Source organism: Lentinula edodes (assembly GCF_021015755.1).
Source record: "Lentinula edodes strain Le(Bin) 0899 ss11 chromosome Unknown C8R40scaffold_40, whole genome shotgun sequence".
Taxonomy (NCBI): domain Eukaryota; kingdom Fungi; phylum Basidiomycota; class Agaricomycetes; order Agaricales; family Omphalotaceae; genus Lentinula; species Lentinula edodes.
In genome coordinates, this window is record NW_025764346.1 from 19026 (window position 1) to 33720 (window position 14695).

At 45.7% G+C, this 14695-nt stretch overlaps 6 protein-coding genes and 1 non-coding gene across 7 annotated transcripts; 4 read left to right on the top strand and 3 right to left on the bottom strand.

Annotated features, from left to right (window-relative positions):
* Positions 1 to 58: 58 nt before the first annotated feature.
* On the bottom strand, positions 59 to 744 carry C8R40DRAFT_998159 (scavenger mRNA decapping enzyme C-term binding-domain-containing protein; the record flags this gene model as incomplete). The annotated part of the gene is made up of 5 exons (XM_046236797.1): positions 59 to 269; positions 315 to 381; positions 452 to 490; positions 544 to 622; positions 673 to 744. Coding segments are annotated over 5 exons (468 nt in total), but the record flags the coding sequence as incomplete, so codon positions are not given.
* A 2765-nt stretch (positions 745 to 3509) lies between these two features.
* On the top strand, positions 3510 to 4962 carry C8R40DRAFT_1123503 (uncharacterized protein). Its single transcript, XM_046228901.1, has 5 exons — positions 3510 to 4192; positions 4244 to 4277; positions 4334 to 4599; positions 4677 to 4736; positions 4792 to 4962. The coding sequence occupies exons 1-3, from the start codon at positions 3728 to 3730 to the stop codon at positions 4474 to 4476; spliced, it is 642 nt and encodes a 213-aa protein (XP_046082073.1). The 5' UTR covers positions 3510 to 3727; the 3' UTR covers positions 4477 to 4599; positions 4677 to 4736; positions 4792 to 4962.
* Positions 4963 to 6396: 1434 nt separating this feature from the next.
* C8R40DRAFT_1055560 (uncharacterized protein) lies at positions 6397 to 7010 on the top strand (the record flags this gene model as incomplete). Its single annotated transcript, XM_046225009.1, has 2 exons — positions 6397 to 6816; positions 6879 to 7010. Coding segments are annotated over 2 exons (552 nt in total), but the record flags the coding sequence as incomplete, so codon positions are not given.
* Positions 7011 to 8836: 1826 nt separating this feature from the next.
* C8R40DRAFT_605529 (uncharacterized protein) lies at positions 8837 to 9665 on the top strand. The gene is made up of 2 exons (XM_046235597.1): positions 8837 to 9295; positions 9353 to 9665. The coding sequence occupies exons 1-2, from the start codon at positions 9076 to 9078 to the stop codon at positions 9553 to 9555; spliced, it is 423 nt and encodes a 140-aa protein (XP_046082075.1). The 5' UTR covers positions 8837 to 9075; the 3' UTR covers positions 9556 to 9665.
* Positions 9666 to 10090: 425 nt separating this feature from the next.
* Positions 10091 to 12249, bottom strand: C8R40DRAFT_1123528 (uncharacterized protein). Its single transcript, XM_046228902.1, has 8 exons — positions 12157 to 12249; positions 11650 to 12107; positions 11468 to 11582; positions 11375 to 11405; positions 11072 to 11257; positions 10820 to 11017; positions 10526 to 10749; positions 10091 to 10475 (listed from the first exon to the last, which is right to left on the bottom strand). Exons 2-8 carry the CDS (start codon positions 12048 to 12050, stop codon positions 10365 to 10367), a joined length of 1266 nt encoding a protein of 421 aa, XP_046082076.1. The 5' UTR covers positions 12051 to 12107; positions 12157 to 12249; the 3' UTR covers positions 10091 to 10364.
* A 906-nt stretch (positions 12250 to 13155) lies between these two features.
* On the top strand, positions 13156 to 14690 carry C8R40DRAFT_1123534 (alcohol dehydogenase). Its single transcript, XM_046228903.1, has 5 exons — positions 13156 to 13416; positions 13479 to 13563; positions 13618 to 13637; positions 13687 to 14072; positions 14131 to 14690. The coding sequence occupies exons 1-5, from the start codon at positions 13314 to 13316 to the stop codon at positions 14584 to 14586; spliced, it is 1050 nt and encodes a 349-aa protein (XP_046082077.1). The 5' UTR covers positions 13156 to 13313; the 3' UTR covers positions 14587 to 14690.
* Positions 14602 to 14685, bottom strand: C8R40DRAFT_t213. The gene has a single exon. It is a non-coding gene; the product is annotated as a tRNA-Thr (tRNA).
* Positions 14691 to 14695: the final 5 nt, after the last annotated feature.

Here is a 14695-nt window from a genome sequence, read left to right on the forward strand (position 1 = left end):
AAAATCCACGGCGAAAACAAGAAATTTAGTAAAATAATCACCCACGAGATCTCGCCTCCTAGCAAGGGAAAAGGCCGACACTACGGTCTTGCTGTATTATCGATATCGTTTGATGTACTTCGATGAACCAACTAAATCCTTTGTGAAACGGTTTGAATCCATTAGCGATCGGATACTTCAATTTTTTCGAGAAATTCTTGTATGGCAGAGCTTGTACGTGCAGATGCAAATGTCCCACTGAATTAAAAGGTGGGATGTGAAAGCCCATTCTATCAAAAGATCAGCAATGAAAAAAAATAGTCAATGGATCTTACTTTCTCATAGTGCTTTCAACGCCAAGTTGTTCGAGAAGCTGATGGCCCACATTAACCATGGCTTTTACTGAAAACGGCACGGCAGACGGAGCTCATCAGATGTCAGGGGGTTGCTTCAAGGGATCGCATGAGCATACATGTTTCAACATCCGACTTCCTCAATTGTCTAACACTTGCTGTATCACGGCGTCATCATAAGTATCATGGAACTTGAAAGCCATTGGCTAACGAATGTGCTCTTTGGGGATTACTTGGAAGTGATGTTCACATGCTGGATCCCGATCTCGAAAAACAACCAGGTTCGCATCCTACGTATAAAGAATGGGGTGAGGTCAGTAGAGGAGAAGTAACGATTAACATCAATACACGTACCCTCCCACATAACGTCAAATCCATTTTCAGTGGAAACGTTACAGAACGCACAGCTCTGATCATACTTTGAGTCTTTATGCAGTGACAAGTGCAGTCGTAAGGCTTTGGTCCTCATTCTTAGGAAGAGCGCGAAGACTTTTTGGAAGACCATGGTCGTTGATGAATGTAGATATGGTATCGCGTGTGAAATAATCACAGCATAGCCACCTTCCTGTTTTCTTCTCGGTTGTCCAAATACTTTACGATGTCTTAACACCTCTGTTTCTTCAAATTACTTTTCGAGATCTCATGAAGGATATCTCATGAAGAGCATTCTGGGGCCTGATAAAGAGTCGCAATTCTTTTGCGGGAATCGCAGAAGCGTACGATATAACATTTGTATACGTATTTCAACAAACATTTCGAGTACATGCCAATATTCAGGTATTCGAAGCCGCTCATCTAGTATGACAGTACTGCTGCCTGAGCATCAAGCTAGCTTGCCTTCATAATCGCTGCCCGTATTTGTCAAGACGCGCTTTCCATAAATATGACCAGACCTCCATAATACTTCGATCTCCGAAAAATTAGGTCTACTTGACGACGATATGCCAATCTACCATCCAAATCTTCGACCGGTATTCTATGTCGACGTCTGAATGAGCGAACTGCTTTTGATATCGTTTTCTATCAACCACTTCAAATAGTAACTTCTTCTTTCTTGAGTCTTCTTTACTTGGCTCAAGCTTGGCACGAAATTGCGATCGCTTCTTGCACTTTACAAATCTCACGTCGCGATTTGCTCTTCGTGTTTGCATTGACTATTTTCTTTGAAGTACGCGAGCGACGAGGACGTCGATTCCGCCTACTATGCGCGTAGTTGAGTTTGGTGAGTTGAATTGGGAAAGTGTCAAGAGAAAATTTGTATTCTTTAGGCAAATGAGCCTGAAGAACGAAGCCCAGATGTTGCCGTGACCCACTTTTCAGCAGGGTCCATATGTTCCCGGTCAATGGCTTGGTGGTCTAGCATCGAATGCTTTCTAGTTGAAGTCATTTCTCGGGTATTGTTTAGTTTGTTGAGCGGTCAGAAATCATCTTGGGAACCGGAATCTGGCAGATCATATTGGTAGTAATTTCCGGTGAAACTGGGGCACTAAATGGCCGCGCTCCCTGCCAAGGACCTGAATGAAACTAAAGATGATTGCCTGGGCTCTGTAGAAGTATGACTTGTGAAGTTGATGATCATTTGTGTATCCTCTAGCTTTCGCCTGTACATGTGCCGCTTTACATCAATAAAGAAATGTAAGAATGTGCTCCTATAGGCCATGTGCATGAGCTGGCACTGTGACTATACGGCCATACATCGATTCATCACTAGCTCACCTGCCAGCTCACAAATTATACTGAGATACTGCGTCATAAATTTGGAAGCTTGAGTACTCCCGTTATGACCTAAATTAAGCAATATCATTTACTTCAAAGTTCGGAAAACATATCGGCTTCGATGAAATTAGAATATCTCAAGTCGGAAATCGATGGGATGGATTTTCCATTATTCGAACAAAGGAAATAACCGCCTATAGTGACTATGAATACAATGCGACACGCTGTATGAAAGAAAGGAGGCTTACCACGCGTAGAGAGGCCTAAGTAAAGTACTGAAGTTCGCCGTTATCTGAAGTTCCCAGAGCGCGATGTCGAACGTCGAAAAAAGCAGATGAGACGGAGATGTCTGGAACTCCGAGAACGCATTGCAAGGCCTTGTTTCAATGAAGGTATTGATGTCATGTCAACGGATGGTCGGGAAGAGGACAAGATACATTTCATGAAGGGCTTCAACGTCCAAAGCGGAGCCGTATCAAGAACTCCAGTTTCGTATTCGTTCAGGGTAATCATGTACCTCTGGTAATTCCGGTACAGTTCTCAACATTTCATTCCGAATTTACCCGCACTACGTGGTCATACACAAGAACAAGTTCAAAACTGCGGTCAGATAACGAGTATCTTCATTGAAAGCTTGAAAGCTTCAATCATGAACTGGCCATTCGGTCGTTTTAACCTGTGTTTAATTTTAGTTTTAGAAGAAGCTCATTCCAGGGCTAATTTGGGATACCTCAGTAGGTGGGAATAGTGCCAGAAGAACGAATAGGAACCCTTGGATTACTAGTGCATACCGTACCCGCCCGACTTTTTTTTTTTTTTGAAAATTTGGGCGATACCGGTTTCGCCAACTGACGGTTGTAATCATCAGAGCCGGTACCAGCGCCTGGTGCGAGGTTGATCCATTGTTGAGCCAGAAACAGATCAGCGGATGTGCCATGGGCCACTAGGTCGTCCGGTTCGAGATTCATGTTCATCCGATCATCTACGAAAATTTACCTTCCCTGGGTCCAAGCTGTGCCGGCACCCGACAGAAGACCAAGCAACAGAAAGAGCTCCGAAACGGAATCCCTGTGTAAACATAGATGTTCAGCAATCTGAGGTCATGAGTGGTCATGATATCGCCATAAAAAGTTCTGGTGTTCTTTAGAGTTCTTTACACCTCACCTGTCGATTGCAAGTGTTGCATTGACATCTAGTATGCGCTGAAAATTTGAGCGTTCATACAAAGATAGTTCCTGTACCGAGAGCATATTCGTTCAGCGAACGACCAATTTACTTTGTATCTGGTATGTGTTAGCTTCTATTAGTCCCGCCAGCCAGGATTCAGGAGCAGTGAAGGAAAATTGTTAAGCTTCTAATCAAATTTAATACCCTCCACTTGAACGCACCATATAGTATAAGATGATCTTAACCATCGTACTAGTGTAGTGGAGTTGGATTCAAACCAGATCCGTCTTCATTGCCATTTACATAAATCTCCACTCAACGCGAAAAGGTTGAACTTTCGGCCGTACAGCAATTCGGCTGTAATCGGTCAGCGTGTAGTCTAGGCCCGGTAGGAAGAACCAAATTGGGAAGCGTCGGGGCCGTTCTCTAATCTAGTAACACGAGTGCTCCTCGTTGCTTTGTCTCTTGGCCTTTTACTGCCATCTCCCTACTTTCATCCGCTGAAGCTTATCATGAGTGCCTCATCTCCTTACAGCGACTATTTCAGACGCCGTACCATTGGACGAGCCGCTTCGCCGCCGACTTGGGCTTGCTACGAGCAAATTCCATACGACGAAGATTACAGCGACAGCGATTCTGAGCCATGCTCTGAAGACGATGAGGATTATCACAACGCTAGTGCTGACAATGAGCATATGAATGACTTGGAGCACGAACAGGCTGGACATCGGTTGCCCGCAGATGACTCGAACGACCTTGATATGGATATCGATGAAGGCACCGATAAAATCGAAGGCATTGAGAAGGAGACATCTACAGAGCCGCAGAAGGACGCGAAAGGGAAGCAGAAAGCAATAGAGGCAGAGGTCGAGGCCGAGCCTCCAAAGAGGCATCATCGCAGGAGACAGCGTCACAATACGTATACTCTTCGCCCTATTCTGACAATCCAACGAAGCCAAGGTTTCGTCTGGAATCAAGTGAGTGCTTCCTTGTGTATTTTATTTCCTATATACTCAAAGCTTCGATAGGATCTTTTCATTCCTCCATACATCAAAGACAGATGTTCGTGACATAGGTTTCTTCCCTAAGTGACGCTTCATCTAACAAATACCCTTCAGATGTAGCCTCAACGTCTCCCCCTAATTCTTCTGGATTTATATCTACGTCTGTGTCTTCTACGAATTCTGCGCTGACCGACTACGAAATTGAGGTCGTCGAAATTCGGGTTCAGGAGGGCGATTTAGAGCACATTATTCCTTGACTTCACACATTCCGTTACATATTGCCACAACATATTTTTGTCGAACTTTTCTTGAATTTACCTCTTCCCCTGCTCAAATCAATCAAAACATTTTTTCGGACACCATAGGTGCAACAGAACTGAGCAACAATGTATGTACATTCAACTGAGTTAATCAGTCAAGACAAGACGCAGCGTGAGCTGAGCTTGAGCTTACCTGATTTCAGATATGATAAATAGGATGCTTCTCTCCCCTCCTCTCCTCTGAACTGTCATTACAACTATATCACTTAATGTCTAGTGCTCACAAGTATCTTGAGCGCCTGAGCGACGCACCCAAAGCTTTGATGTCTCTACATAATCTTACCCTGTCAATAACTCATTTGAACATACCCGAGTACGACGTCCTCACAATCCGTGTGTCTGGTGGCTTCACCCTCAAGAGGACGTGGAATAAGGAGGCATTTTTTGTTCTTCGGATAAGTACAGTGCTTGAAGAAAGGAAGGAAGAATTAGGCTAAAATGGCGAGCTAACTATATAAATGTGCAAAGTACCGGCAGTTGCCGTTTGTAACTGATTGAGATCCCTCGTCGGTCTCCATTAATCCTCCAACTCTGCCCCCACATCCATCTATCTACTATCCTACGTGGGTCCAAGATCTACAATTTGTAGGGTGTTTGTAGAAGGAATGCCCCTCACTTATGTTTCATATTTCTCGGAACCCCCTCTCGTTCAACCCGGAATCATCATGTACCTCCACAAAACCTTCTCGGCGGGAAAGTGTCGGCTCAAGCGCTTCACACATCAAGCACGAGACCTGGCGCAACGCTCTTACCTTTCGGGGCCATTTTTTGCCGAACCATGTCCGCTCCAATCCCTCCATGCGACCCAAATTGGAAAGCATTTTTCTCTACACACCCAATCGTCCAACCTCAGCAAAAAATTACCGTTCTAGGTACTTCGGAAGACGCTAGTGGTCACGCCCTTCGTGCGAAGAGCTCGAAAAGTGGGTCGGTGACAATCCTCGAAGGCCCGAACATTGTAGCGCTCAAACCAATCGCCAAAAATTGCCTAGGAAGGAAATTATTGAGCCTGGGACAAACACTCGCTTCACATGAGGGTTGATTCCTTTAAAAGCTCGAAAGATATACGGCTCAAAATCCCACAGAAAAGTCTTTGGACTGACTCTGAACACATCTTCTCGAATCCAAACTGATTCCCATTTTTTGCTGCTTTTTTGCTCGCTTTCTGTTCGTCTTTACCCTATGTCGTACATGTGGGTCCATGTTTGGTTCTTGTGTAACCCCTCTCTAACAATCCCGATTCCCTCTCCACGTGTTGCTCCGTCCTTGTTTGTCCTCATGCCGGCCTTCGAATTCATTTCCTTCCGTTGCAATGATTTGATTGGCCCTGTGGGTCCGTATTGGTTCGACTTTGTAGACCAATGTCAGCATTCAATGCCGGCGATGACTCTTCTTACGGACTTGATCTTCTTTCATTGAAAACCGAAGACGGTGATGGCTATCTTCCCCATTTCCGACTTTATTCTCGACCTGGTGAAGAAGAAGACGTGAAAACCGGTGGAGGGTCGGACGATACCTATAATCGATACGAGTCCCCGACCACTGGCTATACTTCCACCAGAGCTCATGGACACTCTCAGCAACTTTTCACGAATTTCCCTAGAGGCTCATCAAATGTGTTCGGGAGTACAGATGAGGTAAAATGGGTTGCTTATCTATGCCAGGACAATATACTGACTTCAATTTATGTCGCTGCAGCAGCTTTCAATGCCGCAGACATCCTCTCCGACCAGCTATGGACCTGAAATGGGATATCCGTCTCAATATTATTCTGCGTCACAATACGGAAATACCGCCACAAATTCTAACTACCTTCCGCAAGTAGACGTTGGGCAAAGTCAGCATTGGACTCAATCTATGCCCCCACAATCAATCCAGGATAGCAATTACGAATCTTCTCCAGGTCAAGCGCGAATTTACTACCGAGATCAATATCAATACCGCAGCGACACGGCTGGTACATATCATTCGTCCTCATCGTCTTCTGGACATAATTCATACGAATCCCTTCCGGACGCTTCTAGTGTCGAGACTTCTCGACGCCAAGAGACCATCGAAAATGTTCGCCGTCGATATAACATTCCCGACGGTATTCCTGTCAATCTAAATGCTATTCCTGATCCTCCCCTTGGTCAAAAGCCTTCCGAGAAGCATGCCAAACTTGTTCATCTAGCTATTGCTGGGAGTCCGAACCTCAGGTTGTCACTGAGAGAGATATATCATGCTATCGAAGAACGTTTTCCATACTACAAGAACCTCGCAGACAAGAAATGGCAGGTATGTGAAATTTTCATGTCCGAATCACCGACTGGAGTTCCACGGACTGACTATGTTATCAGGGATCTATACGACATATGTTATCTTTGAAGGCGGAGTTCATTTCGACGCCTCGACCTATCACAGAACCTGGTCAAGGACAGTATTGGTCTTTGAACATGAACATGACTGGAGACAAGCGTGTTCGCAAACGTCGCAGTCGTCCGCGACATCGAGCTGAAAGCACAGATTCACAAAATGAAGATGAGGCTGAGCCAGATCCAGCATCTCCCAGTGCCGAATCTCAGGATAGCATGAGCTCTCGTGGGGGTGCACGTTCCAGTCCCAATATCACAAGCACAACCTTCCGACATCAGAACCGTACTTCACCGTATATAGCCAACGATGTGAATTTGCCCCGACCCAACTCTCGCGCGAGCACCTCCCGCTTTCGAGAGACGCTTCGTCGCAGTGATTCAGAAAGCAATCTACTGACTAACGTTGAATCGTTGAACATCCGGTCTACCGCGCGCGCCATATATCCTCAGACTTATATGGGTCCTCCCCCGGTTCAAGCGCCTTATCGTGGAACCTGGTCGAGCCAACATAGTCATCATGCGATTCCGCCAAGGGAGCCCGCAATCGGATACAATTATCCAAACCCTCCCTACTATTCTAGTCTTCCTAGTCCTGTCATTCAACGACCATCATTCCCCATGCCAGCTATGAACAGTTACCCTCCCATCCCGTCTGCGCCCACTCGTGGGCTTATGAGTGGACCTGAAACGTCATCTACTTCCGGCTCTTCGAGTGGTCGCATGGTAGCCAGTCAAGCCGCACGCCCTATCTTCATTCCTCGCGCCGAAGGTTCGAGCGATTCAAGTTCGGATGCTTCTCGCAGTGCTTCCGCGAATGCGCAAGGTAAAAGCCGAGCCAATTAGGCGCATACATCAAATTTCTAGCATCTAAAAATCATCCTTGTCGGTGTTTTTTTGTCACTAAATCATTTCTCTTAGTGTACATGTAATAGGACATAAGTACTGACCTCTCATATGCCCCGTCATTTCTGGCTTTTGACATATCATCGTCTTGTATACAACTACATACGTATACTCTGCTGGTATATATTGTGTAATGGATTCCGCAGTTTGTGTATGTTGCTGTTTTGGCCTGTGGGCGTCTCTCAATTGTGTCTCTCATCTTGTCTTTCAGTCAACGAAACAATCAGTTCTATTTTAATGTCCAGTTCATTGACCTTATTTCTTTCAGATTGTACTATGTACCACGTTCTGCACTCCAGAAGAGTATGATTATCCTGAATTCACCTTGAAGCATCCAGTACGCGAAAAAAAAGGCTATCTTCAGGGCCTAATTGTAAATAAAGAAAAGATCAGACGTTCGCGAGAGGATTTGTTGTGGGTCCTTGACGGTGACTCTCAGGAAACAACCGAGTTCAGCATCACTTTATTTGATAATCGTGGCTTCATCAAACGCTTTCGTAAATCCTGGCTTCCGCAGTGGAAATGGGTGGGGCCAGGAGATGGACAAGGGCGAGCAGAGGCGAGCAGGTTTATATCCTTGATGTGACCGTGAAAGCTCCAGTACGTTTACAACTCCTCCGGTCATGATATAACCTCATGTTCTCCAGTTCCGTGGGCAAGGCCTTGGCTCAAAATTGCTTCAGAGTCTCCTCACTAGCGGAACCTACGTGAAACCAGACAGCTTGGTGTACTGTCTGCCGTATGAATGAGAATTTTCGCAAAGAAGATCTACACAAGGTCATCAGATTTTATTGTATGGTACGCACAAATGTTATCACATTTCAGAGCATATACTCACTCAATTGTTCAGAATCACTTTCATCGCATTGGTCACACTCGTCTTTCGCTTTCTCGCCAGATTCGAACCATCATTCTCGTCTTATCGCTGTAGATGGTGATGCTGAAACCGTCCATGACATGTTTCCATTCGACAGTGAACCAATGTCCCCAGAGCAATATAAGGCCGCGTACCCTCTTCATGCATATATTCGTGACACGAATGGGGAGCACATCGTCCAAGAAATTCAGGCGTTCTACGAAGTCGATGATTCTTCTCTTCACGTCGTGACAATCTTGGCTTCACTCCTATCTTCGTCGCAGCTCTTAAATCTGACACGAATGCTATTCGCAACTGCTTCTTTCGTTGGATGTATATGCTGGTTTGCACGACCGCGACAACAAGCTTGGTCTCACTCCATTGGAAGCGCTACAGAAGCACACTTCACAAAACTTCTCTCAGATGATCTCTCAAGTCATGCCTGGGAATACTTTAGAACGCTCTCAGGTTGCGTTGAAAGAGGAATATGTTACGGAATATTCACTCAAACAGGCAATGGGTGATCAGGATGTCGCGGGTTGGCAGTCCCTCGATCAATACATCCAAATCCGCGAATATGGCTGTACGTGTGGCTCCTGCGAAGAAGGATGGTTGTCACCTCGCATGAAATTTTGTTTGCAAGGTAACCCGCTCAAATTATCCTTAGTAGAATGCGACGGAATTAACACTTTTCTTCTAGCTACGGCAGAACTATATGGCGATATGATTGAAGACGCTGCTGTGGGTTTTACCCCCCGCAAGCCCATTCGCATCGAAGACTCGACCTTTCTTGTTTCGTCACAATTTGCCACTTATTCCTCCCTCGCTTTTTCCAATTTATCAATTCTTCTTTCGGGGCTATGGTGCTATCTTCTCTCTTACGGGTCGTTCACTTGCCGGTGAGACCACAGGTCTGGATGGAGTCGTTTCCGATAGCGGCTTCTCCCTAGCCACAGTTAACGCAATTACCAGAGCCAATATGTTCAAACTTGACTTCCCTTCGTCGTCTTTCGGATCACCAGTACCGTTCTACCTTGAAAAAGGAGGACGCATAGATTATGTCTTAGATGCTTTCACTCGCAATGCAGAAGACAGAATAAACGATGGCGATATTGACGAAAGTTACGAACACGAAAAACATTGGATTAACCTGGTCAAATACGCCAATGACGAGAAATTTTCTCTGGTCAGGGAAAAAATAGGCTTGGACCCGAGCAAACGTTGGGGACCGTACTTCGATTGTTGCCGCGAAGACGACATTGATTCCGAGGACGGTGGGTCCTTGGATTTTCTTCCTTGAAAAGAAGTAGAAGTGAACTGCCCCACATGTAGGGGAATTTGAGAAAGCAACATCCTTGTAATTCACTTGTACTACTGTGTACGATTTCAGTCTAAATTGTGTCAAAAGCCTCATTTATCTATTCCCACCGCTTACTACCTAGGCTGAGCGGGTACAGATCTTTCACGGAAGACTAGAACAATTTCTTGGAACAAGGAACAAATTTCATGTGTGAGTAAATCGGTCCCTTTTCAAAAATCTCATTTGGAGCGTGGCCCTGTTTACGAGCTCAATTTCGTTGGACCCAAATTGCTTTGTTCCTTTCTGAACTTCCTCAAGTTATCCTGGAGAGACATTGTTATGGAGTTTTTATGTATTGTTTTTGCATACAACAGAGTGACATTTCATTCAAAGAATGAGGATTATCGGATTATCACTCCGTGGAAAGTCCGGCTCCCTTCCTGAGCATCTTGGAAACGTCGGCGGCTACATTTGAGTTGTCCACAGGAGGAATTGGAGTGAGTGCATGTTCTCTCCCGCGAGCCTACGTAGGATATCATTCAACAGAACCAAGCTCAAAAATTTTATCCTCACCATCACAAAGCGGGGATTTAAAAAAGACTCAACGCTTTCTAAAGGGTTCCCAGCAAAAGCGACGATGTCGGCGGACATTCCAGGGAGAAGTTTTCCTGTTACAGAAGCCAAGCCACATACTTCGCTGGCCTTTTCAGTTGCAGATGCGATGACTTCCCGCAAAGTGAAGCCAGCCTCGACGAGGACGGAGAGTCCATCGGCATATCTTTCGAATGGGCAAGCGACTGAAAATGGGAATTAGTGTATGATATTCATATCTCGAACGGCTTCCTCAAGGGGAAACATCGTACTTACCAATACCATTATCCGTGCCAACGACTATTTGAACGCCGTGTTCTCGCAAGCTGGTTAGGTTTTTCAAAACAGTTTCCCGAGTATCCCAAGGACAGAAATAGTCCTTCTCCATGCAGGCGGTATTCATTGTCGGACATACAGCGACATTTTGTGCAACCAGTTTTTTGGCAATCTCTTCATCGAATTTTGTTCCGCCCTCTGCGCAAGAAATTTTTAGGAGCGACCACGACAATATCGATGTCAAATCATTACCTACACTCCATGAACAATGTTCAATACAGTCAAACCCTGCGTCAATCGCTCGTTCAATGCCTTCTACACCCGTTGCATGGGTTGTGACAGGAATCCCATGGGCATGAGCTACCTCCGCAATAACACAAAGCTCTTCAATGGAGTAACGCGCTCTTGCGGGTGAGCTACCTGGTGTAAGGAATCCTCCTGAAACCATCATTCATATGTCAGATACTGAAGGGACAAATATACGGCCAAAGGACGGCCGATCAGAGGTCCCAAAACGCTGAACACAAAAGAAAAGCGAGATCCAATAGTACTCACCCGTGGTCATGACCTTGATCACGTCGACTCCCTGCCAGATCCCGGGGTATGAAACACATCCGTTTAGAAACACAAAATAACCAGGCCGCTTACCTCCTGAGCTCTTTTTTGAGCTTCTGCTTTACACTCATCGATACCAGTAGCAATACCACCCCAGGTGCATGCGTGTCCTCCGGGGACAGTGATGGGAGCGTTTGCTGACAAAATACTGGTGCAGATGTCAGTGGAGAAAAAACAGCTGGTTTAATAAAGGTATAATTAGCACATGTACATACCGAGGTCCTTGAACTAAGCCCGCATTCACTCGCTCTCTCAATTCGGTGGAGAGTGTACGAATGCACCCCAAGTCCCTTACAGTAGTAACGCCAGCGTCTAGCACTCGCATACAGTTCTTCTCCATCCTAGGGATCAATTCTGAGTCCAGAAGTGGGGTAGCCTCTGTGGTCTGGAATGAAGATGGGTCCATGAAAAGATGAACATGACAATCGAAGAGACCAGGCATCAAAGTCACATCTCCAAGGTCTAGGATTTTCGTAATTTCAGGCAACGTAGGTTGAATCTCATACCAGGGCCCCGACGAAACTATAATTCCGCCTTCTACAAAGACTGCACCGTCTTGTATGATTTCGGAAGCGCTTGATATGAGAAGACGAGCAGCGCGAAGACAGGTAGCCATGATGAAGAATGAGGAACTATGTTTTGCCTTGAGTCGTAGTTGTATGTTTCGGGGGAGGTATGTTCGGTATTTTTCAATTGTGATAATTTTGTGAGGATGCTTATAGACAATGAAGAGATCTTGAGTACCTTTGTCTGCTGAGAGTTCTGTTGCATCTTTAAGGAAGAGGCATTTGCGGTATTCATTCAATGAATGGTGAATTTCTTCGTGAAAAAATTGATAACGTTGAACTTTTACTCGACAACGTATACCGTGTGCAATGCAAGACGATCAAGATCCCCGTCGCGACCAATACATGGTCATGATATATGCATGCAGTCTCTAACGCTCAGCATGCGGTTTCTTCAAGAAACCGAAGCTCTTCAAACTTCCGCCACATAGTCAACACGCTCAGGGAAGCAAGAATACGAGCAGCTCTGATTCTGATTCCAATCCGATAACAGAATTGCCAATCCGAGTCATCCATGAGTCACAGCGCAGCGGAAAGGTTTCGACGCTTACTATGTATGTACAAGCAGTTGACGGAGGACAATCGACTTCAAGGGGGAATCAAGGCGGAAAGTTCTGTTCAATTAGGCCCTAAGAAAGGGAATCGTGGTTTCAAAAATTTACCTTGAAAGCTCCTTTTTCTGAGATATTGGGTAAGTGCTCCGATGATGTTGAGTCGCGGAGGTTCACGGGTTCAGCCGTATTCGAAGTCGTTCTCCCTGGCATCCGGTCATCATCGTGGTCTTGGAAAACACGGCCTTCCAACCTTATTCAAGACGGGAAGATACGGTCGATAGAGTGCAGAAGACGACTTACAGTGATTTGTATAGTTTATCAGCCGAATCCAGACATACGTGCTGGCACATGGTACATGGGTATATATCTGTTCGTCAAGAACAACTTGAATCGACATATCTTCTGCTTGGGTTCGATATCGGGATGGATCGGGACTCATAGTGGATCATCCATCTGTACATGTTCGCCGAACTTGTGGCCCTCAAACCTAGGAAGAGCGAATGCATATCCCTAACCCCCTGAACCATTCTCAGGCCCTGAGATAATCCGGTACACAGTCACAGTCTGTACTCAGGAGCCAAACTACGTAAGCTTAAGTTGCATAACTCTGCGCAATTACATGGGCGATTACTGATATCGATTCTGAAGACCTTGTTACCAATCCTTTGGCGCGTGCGGCTTTTTAATTCACACACTCCTACCCTCTTCTTTTCTGGGGTCGCACGCTTTACAAGTCACACTTACCACAACTCACGTTCGATGTCTAACTTACGAGAAGAAATGACCGCATATCGATGGTTTCCTGGGGCGCAGACGTTGACTAAAGCTGGAATATCAGTCCCCGAACCTGCAGCCGATGAAGGTCGGGTATTTCATGAAGAATTCCTTCGTGGTTCACGGTGGAAAAGCTGACTGTGGTGACAGTGTTAGTGAAGATTCTGGCTGCAGGAATGTGCCACTCTGATATGCTATATTACGACAATTCATTTGAACACACCAAGACAAAACCGTGAGCGTAGCTCCCTACCTGGGGACTGGTATACTGACAAGATTGGCCGTTCAGATTCACTATGGGCCATGAAGGTATGCCTAGCCATTTACATCAGGCCCTCATATCGATGTCGGTGCTCAGGCGCGGGCGAAATAATCGCTCTCGGTGAATCCGTACTGTCTACATATGCAGACCTTCATTTGAATCAATACGTCGTCATCCATGCCCGGAATCCGTGCCTCCTGTCCAGTTGTCCGGTTTGCTCTATCGATGCGGACAATCTCTGCGCACGATATTTTCCTTGTGGTCTTGGTATCGACGGCTCTTACGCTCCGTATATGGTTGTACGTGCTAGAGCTATTGTTCCGGTCAACGCTACGAAGGATGAAATCCCACCACCGTTGGCAGCAGTTTCTACAGATGCAGTGTTAACGAGCTATCATGCGATGAAGGATCTGAGAGCAGGGGAGACAGTTTTAGTTATGGGGGTTGGGGGATTGGGCATCAACGCAGTTCAGATTGCCAAAGTTCGTACTCATCATTTTTTTTGCTCGGTGATATTGCTAATATTCGTGATGGTTGTAGAATCTTAAGAGAGCACAAACCGTGATTGCAGTAGATCTGCGCGATGAGATGCTTCAGGAAGCCCTTGAAGTTGGTGCAGACTATGCTGTGAAGCCCGAAGACCTAGGGCCCTTGCTATACAGCCACAACCTCAACGTTGACACTGCATACGACTTCGTTGGTATAGGGCCTACGTTTAAATCAGTTCTTGAGCATATTCGTCCTCGAGGTACTATTATTATTGTTGGTCTTGGTGCAACTTGCCTCGAACTGCCGCTGGTTCCTGTAACTAGGAAAGAGGTGACAATTAAGACAAGCATGTGGGGAACTAAGAAGGAACTAGAGGAGGTTTTAGCTATTTTGAAGGATAAAAAGGTCCGGCCTGTGATTGAGACGAGGCCTTTGGTACAGGCTTTGGAAGCATTTGAGGACTTGAGAAACTCAAAGTTGAAGGGTCGAGTGGTACTGGTACCATAAATACATGTCAAAAAATTCCTTCTAGCCGACTTGAACGACTGACCTCGTCATTTATTGCACACTACTAGTGACGCGCTCTACCAACTGAGCTAAGAAGGACTGGCTGTAT

Coding starts and splice junctions, on each gene's coding strand:
- C8R40DRAFT_1123534 (XM_046228903.1), top strand. CDS start 13,314: ATGTCTAACTTACGAGAAGAAATGACCGCATATCGATGGTTTCCTGGG. Junction 13,564..13,617: donor GAACACACCAAGACAAAACC/GTGAGCGTAGCT, acceptor TTGGCCGTTCAG/ATTCACTATGGGCCATGAAG. Junction 14,073..14,130: donor ACGCAGTTCAGATTGCCAAA/GTTCGTACTCAT, acceptor TGATGGTTGTAG/AATCTTAAGAGAGCACAAAC.
- C8R40DRAFT_1123503 (XM_046228901.1), top strand. CDS start 3,728: ATGAGTGCCTCATCTCCTTACAGCGACTATTTCAGACGCCGTACCATT. Junction 4,193..4,243: donor AAGGTTTCGTCTGGAATCAA/GTGAGTGCTTCC, acceptor AAGCTTCGATAG/GATCTTTTCATTCCTCCATA. Junction 4,278..4,333: donor TCCATACATCAAAGACAGAT/GTTCGTGACATA, acceptor AATACCCTTCAG/ATGTAGCCTCAACGTCTCCC.
- C8R40DRAFT_1123528 (XM_046228902.1), bottom strand. CDS start 12,050: ATGGCTACCTGTCTTCGCGCTGCTCGTCTTCTCATATCAAGCGCTTCC. Junction 11,583..11,649: donor GGCTTAGTTCAAGGACCTCG/GTATGTACATGT, acceptor CATCTGCACCAG/TATTTTGTCAGCAAACGCTC. Junction 11,406..11,467: donor CTCAAAAAAGAGCTCAGGAG/GTAAGCGGCCTG, acceptor GGGATCTGGCAG/GGAGTCGACGTGATCAAGGT.
- C8R40DRAFT_605529 (XM_046235597.1), top strand. CDS start 9,076: ATGATCTCTCAAGTCATGCCTGGGAATACTTTAGAACGCTCTCAGGTT. Junction 9,296..9,352: donor CATGAAATTTTGTTTGCAAG/GTAACCCGCTCA, acceptor CTTTTCTTCTAG/CTACGGCAGAACTATATGGC.